Below are 20,405 nucleotides of genomic sequence, written 5' to 3' on the forward strand. Positions count from 1 at the left end.
TGATTATTTATCGAACTTGCACTCGAGAACGATTTTCTGATCGGATTTATATACGAGCAGGAAGTCACGAAATTTCGACGCGTGGCCACTTGCTAACGAGCTCGAGAAAGGCAGTGATTGTATGAGAAAGAATGAGGAGAGGGGCAAGGAAGGAAAGAAGGTAAAAGTATCTACGAGATAGGCCCATCGGCTGTCGGTGAAGATACCCGGATGATCGAGCGATGTTATTTTAAGTTTTCCGTGAGGGTTCGTCTTGCCCTAATCGGCTGTCAGCCACCCCCGGTATGGGGTCGTGACCCCACCCCCCTCGAGAACACGGCCTACTACCAGCCGCTTGATCTTTCCCTGCGTACGTGCTAGAGCGAAAGAGAGGAAGAGAGAGAGAGAAAGTACAAGCGTACGCTACCCCCCGCGGAGGAGATTCGGCCCTTTTGTACAATGAGATTCGCGCCGAGGAGATTCGTACCCTCGAGGGGTTGCGATTCAAAACGCTTTACACTCTCATAACCAAACCTGTTGATTCTCTTGCCCTGAAAATTTCGATCCACGCGTCGTTTCGACATAGTTTCATTACTCTCCTCATTTTCTTCGTTTAAAGGAAGAGTATCGTTAGAAATTGTGATAGACGTTACGATCGATACGGAACGAGAATGGTCGTCTTACGATCGGAAGTTTGCGTTGGAATCTTGAACGCTAAGAGGGTATGTATGTATGCGTGTATGTACGCCGTGGAAAGTTGACGATGAAGTCACTCGAGAGAGACAGAGATAGAGATAGATATAGAGAGAGAAAGAAAGAGAGAGTGAGAGAAAGAAAGAAAGAGAGAGAGAGAGAGAGAGAGAGAGAGAGAGTTCTCGCTCGTCTTGCGGCTCGTTTGATGAGTCGTCGTCGTCGTCGTCGTCGTCTTTGTCGTTGTTCTCTCTTTCTCTTTCTTTTCTTCTATCCTGCCAGTCCCATCCACGCGTTTCCAGCAGATAGCCGTTTACGCCATCGAGTTTGGTGGCACATATTATATACCTACCTGGAGGAAGAGATAGACAGAGTGAGAAAGGAAAAGACAGAGAACGAGAGAGAGAGAGAGAGAGAGAGAGAGAGAGAGAGAGAGAGAACGAGAAAGAGAGAAAGAGAGAGAGAGAAGTGCTGGCTTTCTTGGAGGCAGCGCGCTTATTGCGTGATATTAGCCACGGTGGCTGCCGCCGCTCTTGGGGTAATCATAATCTCGGAAGGGGGACAAAACACAGGCCCCGAATCGCATAACGCTGAATTTTACGACTCCGGGCATAGAGAAGCGGCCGGATGCAACGTGAGTTTTTATATCTACCCAACGGCTCCAAGCGGTTTGATATCAGAATGGAGATGGACGAGTTCTCGAGCGTCGTCATTGGCGTTCATCCGAAATCCACTTTGACTCTGAAGGAGAAATTTTTAGTTTTGCACTGACGAATTGTACGTACGTTTATATATACATATATATATATATATATGTTCGTATATATGTGTGCATATATATACATACAGACAGACACGATGAAACCATCCAGAAAGATGGTTCTTTATACCGGACGAAGCGAAAGAAAAGAATGGAAAGAAACGATGACCGTTTCTCTTTCTCTCTCGGTGGCCGCTTGATAGCGTGTATCTTATTTCGCAAGAGTCGTATGAAATTAACGGTAAACGAGGTACCGAATGGAAGCGGATTGGCCAGTGGAAGGCCCGCATGAACGATCCGAGTCGGAGAACGTAATAGGAAGGATCTTTCTTTTTGTTTTTTCTTTTTCTTTTTCTTTTCACGGAAGACACTGAATAGAAGGTTTCGCGTTATTTTTCTTGAATCGTAAGTACCGTCTTGTAATTTCTAGGAAATTGAGATCGTGAGTCACTCACCGTAAGGTCGCTCCACAAGCGGCTCGCACGAATCTGCAGCAGAAACGACGTATTCTCGATTAGCGATACTGTCTCCCCTACTGATCTCACATTAATTCTATATATCTTCTACTCGATAATCGTTACTGTTAGCCGTCTTACGAACTCACGGTTTCTACGTAGGTATCATAGGTCGATCGTTACTTAACGGGCCATTAACTCTGCGTTTGCATGTGGCCTTGAGGGATCTTCGAACGGGCTGGAGAGAAAGAGAGAAAAGGATTTCACTGATACTCGATTATCCTCGACAGCGTGAAAATGATTATGATTGGATGCAATCTTAGGGTAATTGCCTGCAAAGGTATATTATAGTGGTATGCATTTTTTTTCTTCTCCGCTCAAATATCGCGAAAATTCTCTTGGTAATTGATTTACCAGGCGAAGGACAAAGCGAAATCTTTTTCAACTTCTCGTTCTTTCGTTCTGTCGTCTCACTGATGATGGTAGGCTATGATTAGCCGTACGAACGCGAGGTTAAATATTAAAATATCTTTCAAATCGAGAGATCTTCGGTCTTCTCGTGAAAATAAACTGAGAGATTTTTCGTCTTGTTCGATGATATCGTGTCGAAAACTAACGATAACGATAACGATCAACGTAAGTAGCTAGTAGTAGGTAGGAGAAGTAATGGGACACCTGGCACGAGTCGAGATCGAGCAAACTCGGCGAATGTCTTGCTAGCGAGCGTGTGGTTAACGCTAATGGAAGGTAGGTCATTGGCTGTCATAAACGTTCTACGAAGTTTCTTCGATGGTGCACCGCGTGTTAATGGCCTCATTAGATATCACATCGGTTCGAGACCACCCGAGACCGTTTGGCATTGCTAACCGATTGGCGGACGCGTCGACATTCTTAATTTCCTTGATTCCCGACGAAAGTGAGATTAGATAGGTACGCGTTGAAAGGCGGCCGAGCGTAGGAATGTGTTACGCTTTCGGTGGAAATGCCGTGGTGGTAGTAGAGATTTATCGAAAGGCGTTAACGCGCCGATTAAGGTGCGTCAGACGATGCAAAATCGTCGATCGGTTTGTAGCCGATGCCTTCGGAGATCGAACGGATAGATTAGATTCGAAGCGAACGTCGTTGGCATCTTGTATTCGAGCTTTGCCGAGAGAGGACTAAGAGAAGAAGGAAGAGTAGGAGGAGAACGAAGAGGAGGAGAAGAAGGACGAAGACGACGAAGGATGAACAGTCTTTATCCGTCGCTAATCGCAGTCGCGAAGACGACGCCGGTATTCTAATATTTTCCATGAATCGTCGCACGGCATAGCCGTGACGAATTCTAATTTGTCCGGCAGCGTGCAGCCTGCCGTCCACGTGAGCGGCGCGACTCCCTCGAGGTGCCAACGGGGTCGAGCGATGGTCGATAAATATTAAACGACTTTCCACCTGGCTTCGTCGTCGACGTCTTCGTCGCGGTTTATCGACGATTGTTGGAGGGGAGACCCAAGGAAGAGCGAGTGAAATAGAGATACAGAGAGAGAGAGAGAGAGAGAGAGAGAGAGAGAGAGAGAGAAAGGATGACTGAATGTTAATTAGCGAGGCGTGACAAGTGTTAAGTAATCGATCCATCTCTCCGGCTTGCTACGTGCCAACGAGAGGGAGGAGCCTCTTCGGCACTCGCCATCCTAATACCGACTAATTAACGCGACGCACACCACCGAGCACAATGAAACCTTCTCCACCCTCGCTTCTCCGACCAATCAGCGAGTCGAGTTTTTTCTCTCTTTCGATCGAGCTTTCTAACCATTACTAATTTCGTTCGATCATTTGTTATTTATCGGCATATCGAACCTTACTCGATTCACTTATCTTCACTGGCACTTTAGCCGAAAGTCCATAAATTATCCGCTTAATCGCGAACAAAGCAAGCGTAATTGGAGAGTAAAGAGTACGAGAAATCGATCGGAAGAGATAAGAGAAGAGAGAGAAAGAAAGAGAGAGAGAAAGAGAGAGAAACTTGCACGATCGGCATTCGACATAAATACATACATACATACATACATACATACATACATATATATACATAACTACGTAGTTAAATATCGAGACCGATATCTGTGTCAAAGAAACATTCAAATCGTTCGAGGAGACCGGATGCCAAGCTAAATCGCCGAATCATAGTCGGGACTTCGATCGAAACTCCTCGATTAGATGTATCTGTGTAATTAACAACAAACAATGGCCGTGAGAGCGGCGCGCGTTGGCTATCGTAAATTAATCGATTATCCCCTCCTCTTACATCTCTCGTTCGTTCTCGTCGAGGAACCAACGGAGATATAAGTCGGACTGGTTGTTAATCATCACCGCGGGTGCGTTTGTACTTCTCGACTTCTTTTTCATCGTGAGAGTATAAAGTCTATCCGCGCTGAATATATGAAACGCCTTAAGCCTTGCCTTGCCGCTGTTAAATTCTATCCCTTTGTACGCCTCCATTGTGCCGCTTCCTTGTAAGAAGACACGAAAAATAACTTTAACCAATAAGATCGTTAACGTTATGATAAACAGTGTCGAGTTCTCGATCGAAGTTCTCTATTGAAATTATAAATTTCATTTCTTCGTGAGAATTATAATAGACTTCCGATATAGGAGTTGAGCATAAGATTACCATTAAAAGTGTAATATCGAAGAGGTAGCCGTGTTGAAAATGAATTGTTCAAATAAGCGTTTCTTCGATGGATTTAATAATGGAATACCCTTTGGCGATACGCGTCGGGTTCAGAGTCATTAGAGATTATCGATGATGGCTAACGTGGATGAACGGTCCGTGAAAGATCATCAATTATTCCAGTACCTACGAGATAATAGTGTACGTTCAGCGGTCATTACCACGTGTATTTATTCGATGAGATCGACGTGTTTCTATAAATTTCAATTCCCCGACGAGATCGACGTGTTTTTATAAAATTCAATTTGCCCCGACGAGATCGACGTGTGGCAAACTTCGAAATAATAATTCCGAACGTGTATATATGTATGACTTTAGAGCGTACTTTCTAAACTCGTAAATAAGTCATTTGTATTCTTTACGAAGGATCTACGTTGGATTATACTATTCGATATTGCTTGATGCTACGATCGATTACGATCCATAACGTGCGACCTGCTATCGTACTTGACCGTCATTTTTACAAGAGCTAAGGTAGGTAGAGGAAGAAAGAGAGAGAGAGAGAAGGGGAGAGAGGGAGGGGGAGAGAGAGAGAGAAAGAGAGAGATAGACAGAGAAAAAGAAAAGAAGAGAGAAAGAGAGAGAGAGACTTTCATTGGGTAATTCTGTTTGTCGATTCATTCGCTCGTCGGTCAGATCAATCAAGCTCAAGGTGGTCTCGATGAGTCGACATACCTGTTGATCGGAGTCAGACTCATTTATTGAGCATCTTTGTGTGTCTCTTCTTTCCCACAGTTTACTAAATACATTTCTATGCATCTATAATCTCGGTAGTACCATTTAGTCGAGCTATCACGAACTGTGGGCTTGACAATGCAGACAATTGAGTGAGCCGCGGACACGAGATATCAAAATACAGTTTGCTTTGATGTAGGAATTTGAGTGAGTGAGCGAGCGAGCGATATACCGCGGCGTTTATTAACGCGGTTGGAAGCATTCGGCTAGTGTCAAAGCCGCCCCCGGGCGACTATCTGTCAACGAGCGATGCCGAGCGAGTTGAAACTCCGGACGTCACGGAAGCAAAAGAGAGAGAAAGAAAGAAAGAAAGAGAGAGAGAGAGAGTGAGTGTGTGACTCACACAACTCGCACATTGCCTTTGAATTGAGTACGTACAACGTGGGACGGAAGATGAGATATTTTAATGTATGCGGACACGTGTATGCGTGCACGGTTGCTACGGAGAGGGAGAACTACCGAGAAAGGTAATCAGTGGAGAGGAGAAAGGTGGGAGGGAGGGGGCGAGAAGGGGAGGGAGGGATAAGAGAGAAAGAGAAAGAAAGAATAAGAAAGGTCGAGGGAAGGGAGGAGATGAGGCCTCGGTAGTAAAGTCAACGATTGCCGCTTCGGTAAAAAACTCAAATTGATCAAAATGAGAGTTACATGGGCAAAAAAGTAAGCGACCACGGTGGTAGGCACGCATTTCGTGCCAGGAGAGAGTTTAGCTAGCGATGGCTTTGAGAACGAGCGAGTCGACTCCCGAACGATGCCGTTTACCGTACTACTTCATGGATCTTTTCTTTCGACGATCGAGATCGAGATCTTTATTCGTACGAGATGACGATAGCGATACGTACGATTCAAACGATTTCGTTTACTAATTCTTTCGAGTCTTCGTTTAGACTTTCATTCGCTTATCGAACGATCGGACACGTGTAAAAATATTTGATCGCTCCACCTGATGCAAAAGATTAAGTATTATTTTAGCGTTCTTACACGAAACGGAAATCAAGGAACGTTTATGAGCCGTTGTATCGAGTCTCCGGATAGAGGCGTTTACGCTACTTAACGCTATTACCGTTTATTGCCCCTGCCCAGGCTAAGAAAGTTACCTACTTGCGTAATCGCGGTATGCACGTTTCTTCCTTATGCGCAGCGAGCATTCGGCGTAAATATTGAATAGAAAAATGTCGATTCTCTGAAAAAGCAACGACGAGGAGAACGCTCGCGCGAGAAATCGTTTTCAAGCGGAACGGTTAACGTTCGGAGTCTTTCGTATCACGCTTTTCGATTAGATTCGAATCTTTTGCCTCTTTACTTATTTGCATGAGGGGTAAAATATGTATTACGTACTAATTATCCGCTAAATCTTTTACGTCTTTATTTATTTCATTATAGATGTATATATATATATATATATATATATATATATATATATATATATATTTCGAACTAATTGCACGTACAATATTATGATACAAGAGGAAAAATTTGCCAGCCGAGAGAATATTTTCTTCTTTTTTTTTTTCTTTCGTTTCGTTCACTATAAGAATAGGAAATACTTGCTTAAGTTAATTATATATATATATATATATATATATATATATATATAATATGTCGTCGACGAAAGTGAGCCGTTAGGATGCAAGGGACGATTTGTTTCGTCGGTTTTCTCGTCAGCGAAGCTGTATTATTCCCGCGTCACGATTGACCAAGCAGGATTTACGATTTTTCATGGAAAGACGGGATCGATATTAAAATATGATGACGACTCTAAAGCAATTGCGACAGAATACCGGAATCGCTCCGATCGAGTAGGAGGAGGAAGAAGAAGAAGATGAAGAAAAAGAAGAATAAGAAGAAGAAGAAGAAGAAGAAGAAAGGAGAAAACGATCGAGAAGGGAGACTCACGTTGCGAGAGTCCGTTCGATCGTTACGAAACTGCACCGCTCGTTCAGCAGAATAAATTATACGACTAGGATGATCTTCGTTGGTTAGAATCGGCAACGATTCGTCGAAGAAAACCTCCAACGATCTTTTGTCTTTAGAACGTGCTCGTCGAGCCGAACCGCTCCATCGGCTTTCAGTGCTTTTCTCGCTTTTACGAACACTTTGCCTTTATAAACCGCTCTATTTTACGAATAGATCCCTGTACTCCTCTTCGACTAGATATTTACCAAACCTATACGACAAAATTTTCTTTCTTTCTTTATCCTAACGAAATTGTAGTATATCGCTTTGTCATTTTGATCTGTGAGAAACGATTATTCATAGGGTGTACGAGACGAACCCTTTTCCATGGAAAATCCGCGTAAACAACTTATGCGGAACGTTCCTTTCCCCCTATATTCGTCGTCGTACAATAGAAACGTACAATAGAATGAACGTACGTATGCACATTCGATCGAACGATGATTCATAGGCGCGAAAACACGAGTGTCTCGTTTCTGAGTTCTTCGGCGGAAAAACATATCACGATTCTTCTCGATAGTATCGAAAGGGAAAGAAGTAGTAATAGTAGAAGAAGAAGAAGAAGAAGAAGAAGGAGAAGAAGAAGAAGAAGAAGAGGAAGAGAAAAGGAGGAGGAGGAGGAAGAGGAGGAGGAGGAGGAGGAGGAAGAGGAAGAATAAAAAGAAGAAGAAAAAAGAAGTAGTAGTAGTAGAAAAAAAGAAGGAAGGGACGATAAAATCGGCGGAGAGATTAAGTCGTAAGGCCGATTAAGAAGTCACGTAGGGACACGTGCAAGTGGTTCTTAAAATATAGCCGCACACGGACGAGGTGCGGGGTTAATTACCTCTGTCTTTCGGAACGACCGGTACAGTAATGTATTAGCGCGTTTAGGCACGGCCAGTTAATCCCAAGGAACTCCTCGACGCACCGTTAAGTACGCTTAACTCGTTAACTCGCTCGATGTGTACCACAGCTAGAAGATAGCATTAGTTATTCTAAACGTTTCGTTAGTTTACATTTTTCGCCAATTTTTCTTTTTCATTTCTTTCCTTCCTCTTTCTTTTTCTTTATGTTTTTCTTTTTTCGTAGCGCATGCCAGTGTAGGTAACGAAATGTATACTTTCGCACTTTTTTTATTTTTATTTTTATTTTCTTGCGTGTAGAACGAGGAAGAGAATAAGAGATGAGAATATGAGACGAGTAAAGTCGCGACCAAGAATAAAATAGACGCGTGTATGAGTCAACGTTGAAAGATGGCACGCTCGATATAAATTTACGTAATTAACGTAGGTATTAACGGCTCTTTAATTCGCCTTCGAACGCATATACTTCTTCTTCTTTTTCTTCTTCTTCTTTTTTTCTCTCTTCCTTCTTCATTTATGTCTTCGAGGATCATACGACGTTGGTTATTCCTTATAAATCGTAATCACCAATCCCAGAATTATTTTCCCGATGTCGATGTTGCGATTAGAATAGTGCAAAGTACCGGAACCGTGTTTTTGCTCGTTAATATCCGCTTCTTGTTCTCCCATATTTAACGAAGAATGCGTAATTATCGGGATTATTGCGGATAAAGAATATAAGTGCCGACAACGAGACGGGTTTTGCTCCTTAACATTTTTAACGAGCATTCAGAAGAGATTAATAAATTCGGTCTGACGCCACCATGGACACGATTAGAGTCAAAGATAGGAGGGGTGGGAAAGAGAGAGAGAGAGAGAGAGAGAGAGAGAGAGAGAGAGAGAGAGAGAGGCTACGACTCGCATCGAACGATATTCGTTTCCTCTTTTTAAAAGTCTTGACGTCGGCACGCGAACGAGCGATACGAATCCGCGTTTCGCTGAACGAACACGAAAAGCGTGCGAACGGTTGCATGAAAATTCGTCCTTAGTCGTTGGCGATTTACATCTCTTACCGGAAGCACGACTCGATTCGTACAGTTTTTCGTTTGCCATTTGCATGCGTGCCAACGATTCCCATGATCCGCCGGAAGCAACGAGATAAGAGGACGTGTTAGCAATCTAATTAAAGCGTCATAAACAATGGGCGCATCGTGAAAAAGAGAGAAAAAGACAGAGACAGAGAGAAAGAGAGAAAGAGAAAAAAGAGAGAGAGAGAGAGAGAGAGAGAGACAGATAGGAGGGGAGGGAGAAAAGAAGAGATAAGATTGTCGACAGTTGGACGAAAAGTGGGAGATATTTCGTTTCGTCGTTATCGTCGGAATCGTCTGAATTATAAGAAAAATCGCTGGACTGGTATAGCAATTTTTATGATATTATTTGCATCAAGCCGTGACGGGTGGCGCGAGGTGAGAGCTAGCGGACTTAAAAACAGTCTCTAACCATCTAGATTGAAAGTCTCTAATGTTTATGCATGATCCATAAGAGATATGATATTACATACAAGGTACACGTCTTATAAGAGAACACGCGAACGTTCTTGTCTTCGAGCTTGCTCTTTGCTACCTTTGTACTCGATTATTGCAAATTTTTTTCTTTCCATGGTAAAATGTTTGCAGCTCGGTGAATCGCGAAACCTGAGATAGATAAACAGATTGCAAGAACGTGCGCGAAGAAACGTGAACGTTATTAATGAGCAAAACAATTTAGTAGAAACAATGAGGACCGAAATAATGATCGCCATTCTTTGTAGAGATTCTATCGCGGTTGCGCTGTGACACGCGTAAAGCCTTCTCAAGGCGTTTGCACTTATCGAGGAAAGAAGTGCCGTTTTCTTGGTACTTTTTAACGACCGCATTTCCTGGATACGGAAGAAGGGTCCAGTGACCTTGATTTTATGCCTCATCCATACGAAGATAAGATCAAAATTTCGAGAATAAGAATTCAACGATAGAGCCGATATAAAATTAAGAACTGTAATTACCACTTTCCATACTTTTTTCTTGCGCCAATGTTCCAGGAGTTCATCGGCAACGTTTGTCCCACGTGGAGAAAGGAGACTTGCACTTGTGTTCGTTGTGAAATTAAAATAAAAAATGAAAAAAGAAAGAAAAGAAAAGAAAAAGGAAAGTATAATAAAGTAAACTAAGCGATACCATACGTAGATAAATAAATACGTAGCACTAGAGAAAACACTTTGGATTTATTCATGATTTAGGGAATGTGTTTCTTCGCGGATTAGCATACGTTGCATAAAGTGCAAAATAATATGCTCTCTTACGCATCGCAAGCAAACAGGAACGCACTCGCTCACGCACTCACGCGTTCGCGCGCGAACACGGAAAGCACGTAAGTGAAACGGTCGTGTTGGTGCGATGAAGACAGCACTATTCGCGCTCTCTCATTCTTGCTCCCTCTCAGAGAGCAGGGCATTACACCATTGCTTTATCGAAAGCGCTCATCGTGTCACATCCGGATTCAAATTACGCGCTCCCCGCTTACACTTATGTTTATTTATCCAGTTATTAAAATTACATTAAGGACTCGCGCTTATTTATGTCGCTTGGTACGCGTCCGTCATAGATGCGAGTTGCAAAAAAGAGACGTGATATTATTATTCCGGAAGAAGGTGTCGTTCTAGTCGTATGAAAAAGAAGAAATAGAGAGAGGGAGAGAGAGAGAGAGATAGAGAGGCGAGTAAAAAAAGTCAAGCGTTAGTTAAGCTCGAGATTTCGAGGACAGATTATCTTTAGCAGCAAGCCGTTTATCGTCGATGACGAAAGAAATCTCTTTTTCTTCATCTAGCGAGATCGTAAACGTCGTTGCTTGCGTCGTCAGCCTCGGCAGATGTCCTGTTAACCAAACGAAGTCTCCTCGGCCAGAGAGCATCGTCACGTCTCTGCAGAAAGACTATGATCGCGGTTGCTTTCTCGCAAATCTCGTGGCTCTCGCTTACCATTATCATTACCATTACAACGCAAGTCTCACGTGCCGCGACGTTACGTGCTTTAATTTGAATACATGAGGCAGGAAACGTCGCGAAGGCACTGGCCCTCGGCCATTACCGACGACACTTTCTGTGTACACTTCTATTATCTTTACTTAAAATGATCTGTCATATCTTGTCCTCTCATCCTCTTGCTTATTCACTCTCTCTTTCTCTCTCTCTCTCTCTCTCTGTTTCTCTTTCTCGATTTTTCTTCCTTATCCCGTTGGTAAATGAATTTTCATATGCGACATATACTTACTGATCGCGAGCTAACGTCGTTCTCGATAATCGACTTAACGTCAGACAACATCAGTTACTTCCATTATAACGAATCGATTAACGTACTTATGTATTTTACACATTCGCTAATTGCGTTCGCGGCGCGTGACGCACGGGGAAATCCGTGGAAATGCATAATTAGATTGCGCAACGAGAATCTACGATCGAGCATCGCGTTCTTTCGAACGCAATCTCGTAACTCAGAATCCTTTCCAGTTTGAAAAGTTTTTGAAAAACAATAGGAATAAATGATGAATGAAGTCGTTTCAATTTTTCCATTACAATCAGATGTTATTTCCTATGTTCATTATCAAGGTTTATTCGAAGAAATGGTTTACGGTTGGAAATGGAAAAATTTGCATGAAGGACATATGGCATGCGGACCCTATGAAATTTCCGAATGACGCGCATAAGGGAATTCGCTGCAGGATGCGGGAACCGCAATGACTGGTCGAAACATTAAGTAGGGAGAGAACGGAGTCAGCTTACCAGCGTGCTAAGATATTAGAGAGAACTTTACTTTTCTTTTCTCGGATTAAAAAATCGTACGAGTGGCGTTTGTAGCAAAACGATTTCGACTGTTGCAATCATCGAAAGAATTCGACCCGATGGAATCCGGGAACAACGTTGACATTTTCTCATGTCCGTCTCTTTTCCAGACACAAGAAACGGAGATCCAAGAGACGTCCTCACATTCCTGATCGGTGATCGGGAATCGTTGACGATCGGAATCATCAACTTGACTTAGATATTCTGATTCACGTGCGTTCAAGTACGCAGAGAATCGTATATACCAAGTTCGTTTCTGCGTTTCTGGCACGTTTAAAAAGACTCGTTAAGCCACAAACACAGCCACGATAGAAAAGTCTACTCTCGATGAGCGTTACTACGTGAGAAAAGCATTGCTGACACTCGCGTCGTTCCCACGACTCGTATTTTCTACCATTCGAAGAGCGAGTCAAATTATTCTTTCGATATCTTACCGTTGTAAACGAGCGTCCATTCTTGGAAGAAGACTTCTAGGTTTTGCTTTTTTCTTTTCTTCTTCTTCTTCTTTCTTTTTTTTCGCAACATGCATCTAATGCGTACGAAAGGAGTAATTTTAGAGTAAGATGCGTTTGAAATGAATTTATTTAAATAATTGCAAAAAGGGTTCCGAGCGTAGTAGAAAAGAATAAAATCTTTCTTTCTATTGTACTGTCTGCTAGTTCGGAAACGTGTTAGGCATCTTCAAAGGGCAAAGGACAGTCAAGGAAAAGAGATAGAAAGATAGATAGAACTAGAGAGAGAGAAAGAGAGAGAATAAACGTATTGGTCGATATGCAAAGCACAGTCTTTACGTGGAAACTGCGCGCCACGTCGGAGAATAATTCAGTCGCTTCGGTCAACTCGAGCGCGGGATTATGCACCTTGTCCTTTTAACCGAGTGCACGGCGCGTTCTGTACGCTTGTAGTACGTGGTGCGTTTAAAGCCGGAATGCCAATCGACGAGCGTCGTCGAGCTGCAGTCGAGGAATTAGCATACGAGATCGCCAAATACGGCGAGAGCTTCGTTCACCTGCGTTAGATCGCCGACAAACGCAATGAATATGCTAATTTTCATCATTTATCCGTCCGGTGGATAGGCGCAAACCTTGCCGCACGGGACGGTCCTTGAAAACAAGACATTCTTCCAACATTTTCTCGATTATCGATTTACTTCGATGAAAATTCAAAAGAACTTTCCGACATCTGCACTATCTTTTTCTTTTTATTTTCTTTCTTTTTTTTTTTTTTTTGCAAAAAAATTCTCAACTAGTTCTCTCGTCGCTTCGACTCGTCGTATTCTTTGCGTTAGATTTTCTTTTTATTAAAATGTAAAAAAAAAAAGACGTAACATCGAGTGCTAATCACCGGTAAACCTCGAAGGCATTCGACGTGATAATAAAATATGAAAAATATCATTTTTTCGCACGATTCAAAGTCAAAATCGATAACAGTAAGATCCCTAGCTGGTATCGAAATTCAAGCGATAAAATCTTACTGTTGAGGAATACACGTACTCTTGTGAACACACCTTCGTCGAAGAAGCATGAGTGCGTAGTAATGCACCAGGCTGTACATGTTGATGCAACGTGCTCGTCGCGTTATCGCCGCGGCTATGAGTCGTACGTGCCATTATAAGTTTCATTAAAAGAAGTGCATTTCCTTTTCCGAGGTTCGCCGACAAGGTCGTCTATGCGTCTATCCACGCGAAGGACTTATACTATCGAGGTGAAAGAGTTTCACTTATAATGTCTGAGTTCCTCTTAATTTCAGAATCAGTTCTGTGTGCCTTCGATAAGTCGTTCAAGTTTGCATTGACTCATTCGTTTGGTCGCTGTCCGCACCCACGGAATTCCTTTGAAACATTTCGACAGGAACGCCAGTGGTTCGTGATAAGGAAAAAGGAGAAAGAGAGAGAGAGAGAGAGAGAGAGAGAGAGAGAGAGATAGATAGTATAGATTTTGTGTATATGTATAAGCATGTGTGAGTTAATAGAAGCGTGAAAGAGGATAGGCACGTGGACGAACAAACGAGGTAGTACAGGAGACCGGCAAGCAGGAAAGAACGAACCCTTCCACCTGAATGTTTAAAGAAAAAAAAAAAAAAAAAAAAAAGAAAAAAGGTAGTGAAAAGTCGGTCGCGTGTCGCGACAACGAAGCTGATTCGTCGTTGGTACCTTCTCTATCGACCTGTACGCTCGTTTCGATATGTACCTTCGAAAAGGTACGAAGGATCTTCTCCTACCTGAATGGTTTAAAAAAGAACGGAGAAACAAGGAGAATGAAAAAGGTGAGATGAAAGGGGAAAGCCACGTGACCCTTTCTCTCTCTCTCTCTCTCTCTCTTTCTATCACTCTCTTTTTCTCTTGTGCCTGCCTTCTCGGTGGAATCCTTCTGGCCCAACCTGACCTATCCAAAGGTGAGATTTATCCGGTATTACCTGCCACCACCCATACACATACGGTATCTTCTTTATTGTTGCCAAACTTCCTTCCTCCTTCCTCTTTTGAAGAGGAGGAGGAGGAGGAGGAGGAGGAGGGGGAGGAATTTAGTCTTTATTTTTCTCTGATAATTTCCGTAGTTTTTTTTTTATATGAATATAATGAATTTAAATTCGTCAATGATCACTTGATTGGATCGTCTGTGTTTACCCAAGTATAGCATTGTTTTTCCTTCTTCGGTGTTTTCGGGAGGTTAGTTATATTCAAGATCATTAGAATGATGGATAATAAGTATTCATTGGTATACATATATATATATATATATATATTATATATATATATATATATATATATATATATATATATATATCGGTAAGTTGGTCTCCGAGTTTCCTGTTTGTCACGTGCCCGAAGATTCTTAAGAATGGTAAGCGTGTGGGTCTGAAAATAATAGATGGGAATTCGCTGAGCTAGCCCGAAGCGTTCGAGAGAGCAGGATACGCGTGGACCTTAATTCGAAAGTCGAGTAGGCTATAATCGGAAACCTGCTCGCACAATGCAAATACTGGAGGTATTATATGCTCGTCGTGATGTAACAGCCATTTGGACCCTTACTTCCGGCTCGAATCCGAGGACTCGAATTTTCATTAAAATCATATCACTGTGACTTAAGACGTTTCACTAACACCAATACGTAAATACATGTCGTTGCATTCGTTCGATGATTTCCGAACGAAAGAAAGCGTAAAATCTAATTGAAACGTTTAAATATACAGATTTATGTATTCACACTTTCTATGATATATGAATTCGAATTCATAAATGTCCAAAGATTGCGACAGAGAAGTTTATTCCTCTCGTAAAAGTCGACCAGTTTTTATCTATCAACATAATTGATTTCTCTTTTCACGTCGGTCTTTTATCGTTTCATGCGATAATCGCTTCGTCGAAGTTAGTTTCTTCATAATTATCCTGTAACCGAGAATTTAGTATACGATTCAAAGAAGTATCGATTTTCTTCAAATATTTCCGACAATGGTTATCTTATCGAGATTAGAATTTCTTCGTCCTCGACAGGTGACACGATTTTGAAACGTTTTGATAGAAAATAATAAGAGATCATTGTTAAAATTTGATATACGAATAATTCGATATATACAATCACGCAATGGAAGTATCTTGGCGACAATAAATAAAACGTGAAATCGCATATCCACGCTTTCTCTTCAATTTGAAGAACAAGATAATCTCACCGTCCATTTCAGAGTATCCAAATTAAGCTGTGGGATTATTCATACTTGTTCTTTTATACGTGAGAAATGTACGTACTTATGAATAGGGCATTAGTCAGATTTCTTGTCCGTATACGTGGACTTTTTATCTTCTTAGTTGGTTCCTCGAAGAGCGTAAAGATTATCGTTCGATAAAGATAGAAATTTTCTAATTTTGTGATTGAACTTATGCTTTACGATAACTAAAAAAAAAAAAAAAAAAAAGAAGAAGAACAAGATTACAAATTATATTCCGAATAGGTTGACGATGTAAAAATTGAGTGTTGATTGTATGAATTCATCGCGTTAAACGTGAAATCGAAAAACAATGATCGAAGTCGCCAAAATTAGAATTTTCTTAAGGAGACGAAGAGAAAGAGAGACAGAAATAAAAAGAGAGAAAGAGAGAGAGAGAGAGAGAGAAAAGACAAAGATAACAAGTTCGAGGAAATGGAATCGGCACACGAAATTCGAAGATCACTGATCATCGGTAGCAAGAGACGATGGAGGGTGGTCCGGAGTACCGTGAAGTACGCTCACGAATCGGAAGGCCATCTAATTTTCCGCACGCGAATGCTTCCGACGGCGGTAGAGAGAAGCGAAGAATAAGAAGAAGAATAAGAAGAAGAAGAAGAAGAAGAAGAAGAAGAAGAAGAAGAAGAAGAAGAAAAGGAATAAGAAGAATAAGAAAAAGAAGAAGAGGATCATCTCCGCGTTTCTCTCTCCTTTAGACTTTATTTTTCGGGAAACGCTAATGAAGGCTGGAACGTAACGTGTACGGCCTGAGGCGTCGGTTACTGGAAGCGATCATGATGAGAAAGATGAGAAAGGAAGATTTTAGGGGAGCATTCAAATCAGGCTTCGTACTGTCATTATCATTTGCTGATTCAATGGACCTTTCGGTGCCTTTTCGCACTGATTAGGACTGAAATAAAGTTATGCGGTTCTTTAAAATGTTTATTATCGTATGAATCCGAGACAAATAATGTTATTTTCATTATTATCTCTCTTTCGATCGAAATATATCGAAATATAAATTGTCACAAATTTTTATAGCGCCGAATTCGTTTGGAAGGTTGATCATCTTCGATAAAAAAAAATTATCAAAAATTTGTCTCCTGCGATAGCAGAAGAGATTGCTAGTCAGATTAAAACAAATAAGTATGTACACACACGCGCGCACGCATCTAAGCACTCGTACGCTTGCACGCATAGACATATACGTTCGACAATCGAATCTAATTATATGATAAACTATAAAATATTATATTGTATCCTTCTACATCCAAGTTGTAAATAATATAGGTTCGAAGGAGTATCGCGTTACACGGTAATGGAACGAAAGTCTGTGAAGCTTCGCGTGAACGCGATGGTCCGTACGTGCGAAATAGACGGAGTCGTCGCGAGTAATTTTCTCTTTCTTCGATCGGTGTTTCGTTCTTCGATCGTATTAGATCCATTCTTAAGAAATAGGAATCAATTCGGTATAGGGGGTATAGAACGTTGGCAAAGGGTGTCTTTATCGTAGCAACCTGCCTGATGATTTCTATATGCTTTGAATTATCAGTGGTTTGCTTCACGATATAATCCATCATTATATAATTATTTATTATCGATAAACTTTCTGTTCGCTGATAATATCAAATTGTGCGACATCGGTGTGTTGTCTTCGCGCTATATCTCGATAAAAGTTGACTTTTCCGTAATATCTCATTGCGATAGGATCAATACTTGTAATCCATTAATTGCATTTGTATACGCAGGGCGAGGTAAGTAATTGGACGTGACATATTTTTCACGCGGGGTTCATTAAGAAAATGACTCGTTGAAAGCGATATAACCGCTTAGATAAAAATTGACGGAGTTAAAGTATTTATTTTGTAAAATAGATATTTTACGAAATCTTTCTAGGCTAGAATTCGTCGTATCGTAGGCTGCTCATCAAAAATAACCGTGCCATTACGCACTTACGTAGTTATATTTATTCAAAGAAGCCTCGAAGCTGAAACGTTATCGATAGATACGATATCGGTTATTTTTTTATTTCTAGACATTTCTATATCGCTCACGTTCGCCCTGTTTCGCGCTTTTAGACCGAGTTAGCAGCGGTACAATTACGTAGGCGCAATTGCATTGGTCAAGCCGATAAATCTCGACGATACGCGCGAATCGTCGAGCATCTTACAAGAAACTAACTATGTATATGTGTTAGCTCGTATTGATAAGATATTTTCTTCCTTATAATTTCGTTCCGTAATACTTCGGCGGATCTTCCCGGCTTTGACTCATATTAGCGTTAATAATAATTAACTTTAAATATCTTTGACTCGTCTTTAATACGAGATGCAAATAAATTCGAGAAATGATACGAGCTCGCATGGATCGCGATCGTTTATTTTTCGGATCGTCGTATCACGCTCGATTAATCCACGAAGAGAAGGTATAAAACGTGCTAGCTATGAGGAGGTAAAAGAGAAGTGTTATCAGAAACCGGTAAAACCGAACAGCTAGCACGTATTCCTAAGGAGTTATTAATAAACTCGAGCTAAGCTACTATTCTTAATTAATAGTATTGAAAGACATCGCAGAATCTCATCTATACATCATAACGGAACGACTTTACGTTGGTTCGATTGAAATTACGCGACGTATACTTTAGATGTTAACGCGAATATTATCGTCCAACTTCGATCGGCCGTATGACTCATTCGTTAATACGCTTTGAAAGATCGCGAACGAGCGAGTGATAATTCCAGGTATCAAAGTGATTAGTATCAGAGATAGCCATTAATCGTGGCTCATTTATCGATATCTAATAAGCGATTTATAGCTACATCTAAATTTACGAGGTTAGTTATACGCGTTTTCTATGTGTCGATGATCTAAAGAAACAACATTTAAATGAATTAGAAACCTAAGATTTAGAAGAAAGACTCACCATTTTCGACACCTCGCAGGGGTCCTGGCGGACTACCCCCGTTGGATACACCCTCGTCCTCGCTACTACTGGTACTAGCCTCGCTGGGGCTGTAACTTCGTCTACCACCGGATCCCCTGATCTTTTGTGCGCCGAGCGTACCGTTGTTGTTGTCGGTGATCCTGCCCTGTAGCCTCTCCTGCATAATCCTAACTCGCGATTGCAGTCTTTGCTGTTGAAGAGAACCGACGGAAAAGTCGAGAGGCTGATCGATCTCCGAATGGATCTGATGCCTTTGCACTTGTCCGCATATCGCACCAGCAACGAGAGCTTGCGCTTGACTGACCCGAGCGATCGGTGCTACCTGCTGTTGCGATTGTTGCTGTTGTTGCTGTTGCGATTGTTGTTGCTCCTGATGTACGGCACTAGGCGTGCTCCACCATTGATGGCTACCTTGGATCGATCTCCAGGCTTCAATGGTATTGTTATTCGTCGGGCTGGTCTGTTTTTGTTTCTGTTGTTGCTGCACCTGCTGGTGGGACTGTTGTTGCTGTGCCATCGCAACCTCCACTAAGTTGTTGTTCTCCAATAGATGCATACTGGGGGTATGGGTCATCGGGGTCGGTAAAACGAAAGGGGTGGGTCCCACCAACGGTGGGCTGGCTTCGTGCCGTTGTCGATGGCCGTGATGCTGCTGTTGTCGTTGATGTTGTTGTTGTTGCTGGGGCGACGGTGGTGGCGGTTGAGAACTCGAGGGCACCAGCACCGGAGGCGGAATCTGGCGAATCCGCGCGGCCTCCGCGACCCAGCGGCGCACCGCCTCGCTGTCGAGACCCGCCAGCCCTGCGGACTTTGATTTCGACTGGCCGCCGGGCGATGATAAACCCTTCTCGGGTATCAGGCCGGGTAGCGCGAGGAGCCCAGTGCCCGCCACCGCGACCCTGGGTCCCGATACGCCCCCGTAAGCAGACAACGCCGCGAGATCCAACGTGCTCGGCTTCTCTCTCGACTATTTTCGATAGATCACTCGACGTTCTTCCTGACGAGATGATAGCATCGAACGAGACGATACATAAAAAGCACACCACTGACAGCTCGTACACGCGGCACTCGAAGAGCGTCACTCTCTAAAGCACTAGCTTGCACGACCTCTCGTCCACCTTATCAAGAGACAACACGAAACACCCGCGAAGTTTCCTAACCGACAGACACTGTTCAATCCGTCGAGCGTCACTCGGTCTCGACGATAGCGATAACGGCTGTCATTGCAGAAACGATTTCACGAACTACACGTGCTTGACAACGGACCAACTCGAAGGTCTTGCCTCGAACTCGTAGGTAGGCGAACAGGAGGGTGAGGGCGAAGGCGACTACGCGAGGATGTGACGCGACGACGTCGGCGGCGGCAGCAGGTTGGAGGGCAGCTCGGAGGGCTGCGGCTGCGGCTGCGGCGGCGGTCAGATGCTGTCGCGTGCATGTGTGCAGCTACACTAGAGGGCCCACGTAGGTCCGGCAGGCCGCCTACCGGCCACGGCGAACGCGAGGCGCGTACGCGGACTCGCCGAGGCCGCAACGAGCGGAAGGTGGGGGAGTCTCGGCCGCCGCCACCGCCGCCGCCGCCGCCGCCGCCGCCGTCGTCGCCGCCGCACGCCGCCGCCGCCACCGCCGCCGCCGTCGCCGCCGCCGCCGCCGCCGTCGTCGCCGTTGTCGCCGCTGCCACCGAGCGTAAACGAGCGAGCGCGAAAGAACCCACGCGTGGGAGAAGGATGGACTGCGTCGCGAGTGGACCGATCGAGTGGTGGGGGTGCCCGACCCCAAAGGTGGGGA

General features: G+C 43.1%; 1 protein-coding gene across 3 annotated transcripts in view; it reads right to left on the reverse strand.

Annotated features, from left to right (window-relative positions):
• Positions 1-20,115, reverse strand: part of LOC122632110 (protein nubbin-like) — a 93,619-nt gene extending 73,504 nt beyond the window's left edge. The window contains exons 1-2 of one of the 3 annotated variants that reach the window (XM_043818593.1): positions 18,600-20,115; positions 1,885-1,917 (exon numbers count right to left, since the gene is read on the reverse strand). In XM_043818593.1, the coding sequence (XP_043674528.1) occupies positions 1,885-1,917; positions 18,600-19,194 (628 nt within the window). In that variant the 5' untranslated portion in view covers positions 19,195-20,115. The remainder of the gene's footprint in view (positions 1-1,884; positions 1,918-18,599) is intronic. The other 2 variants (XM_043818591.1, XM_043818592.1) reach the window with 2 other exon arrangements.
• Between the last annotated feature and the right edge of the window lie 290 nt (positions 20,116-20,405).

Source organism: Vespula pensylvanica, chromosome 9, assembly GCF_014466175.1.
Source record: "Vespula pensylvanica isolate Volc-1 chromosome 9, ASM1446617v1, whole genome shotgun sequence".
NCBI classification, from domain to species: domain Eukaryota; kingdom Metazoa; phylum Arthropoda; class Insecta; order Hymenoptera; family Vespidae; genus Vespula; species Vespula pensylvanica.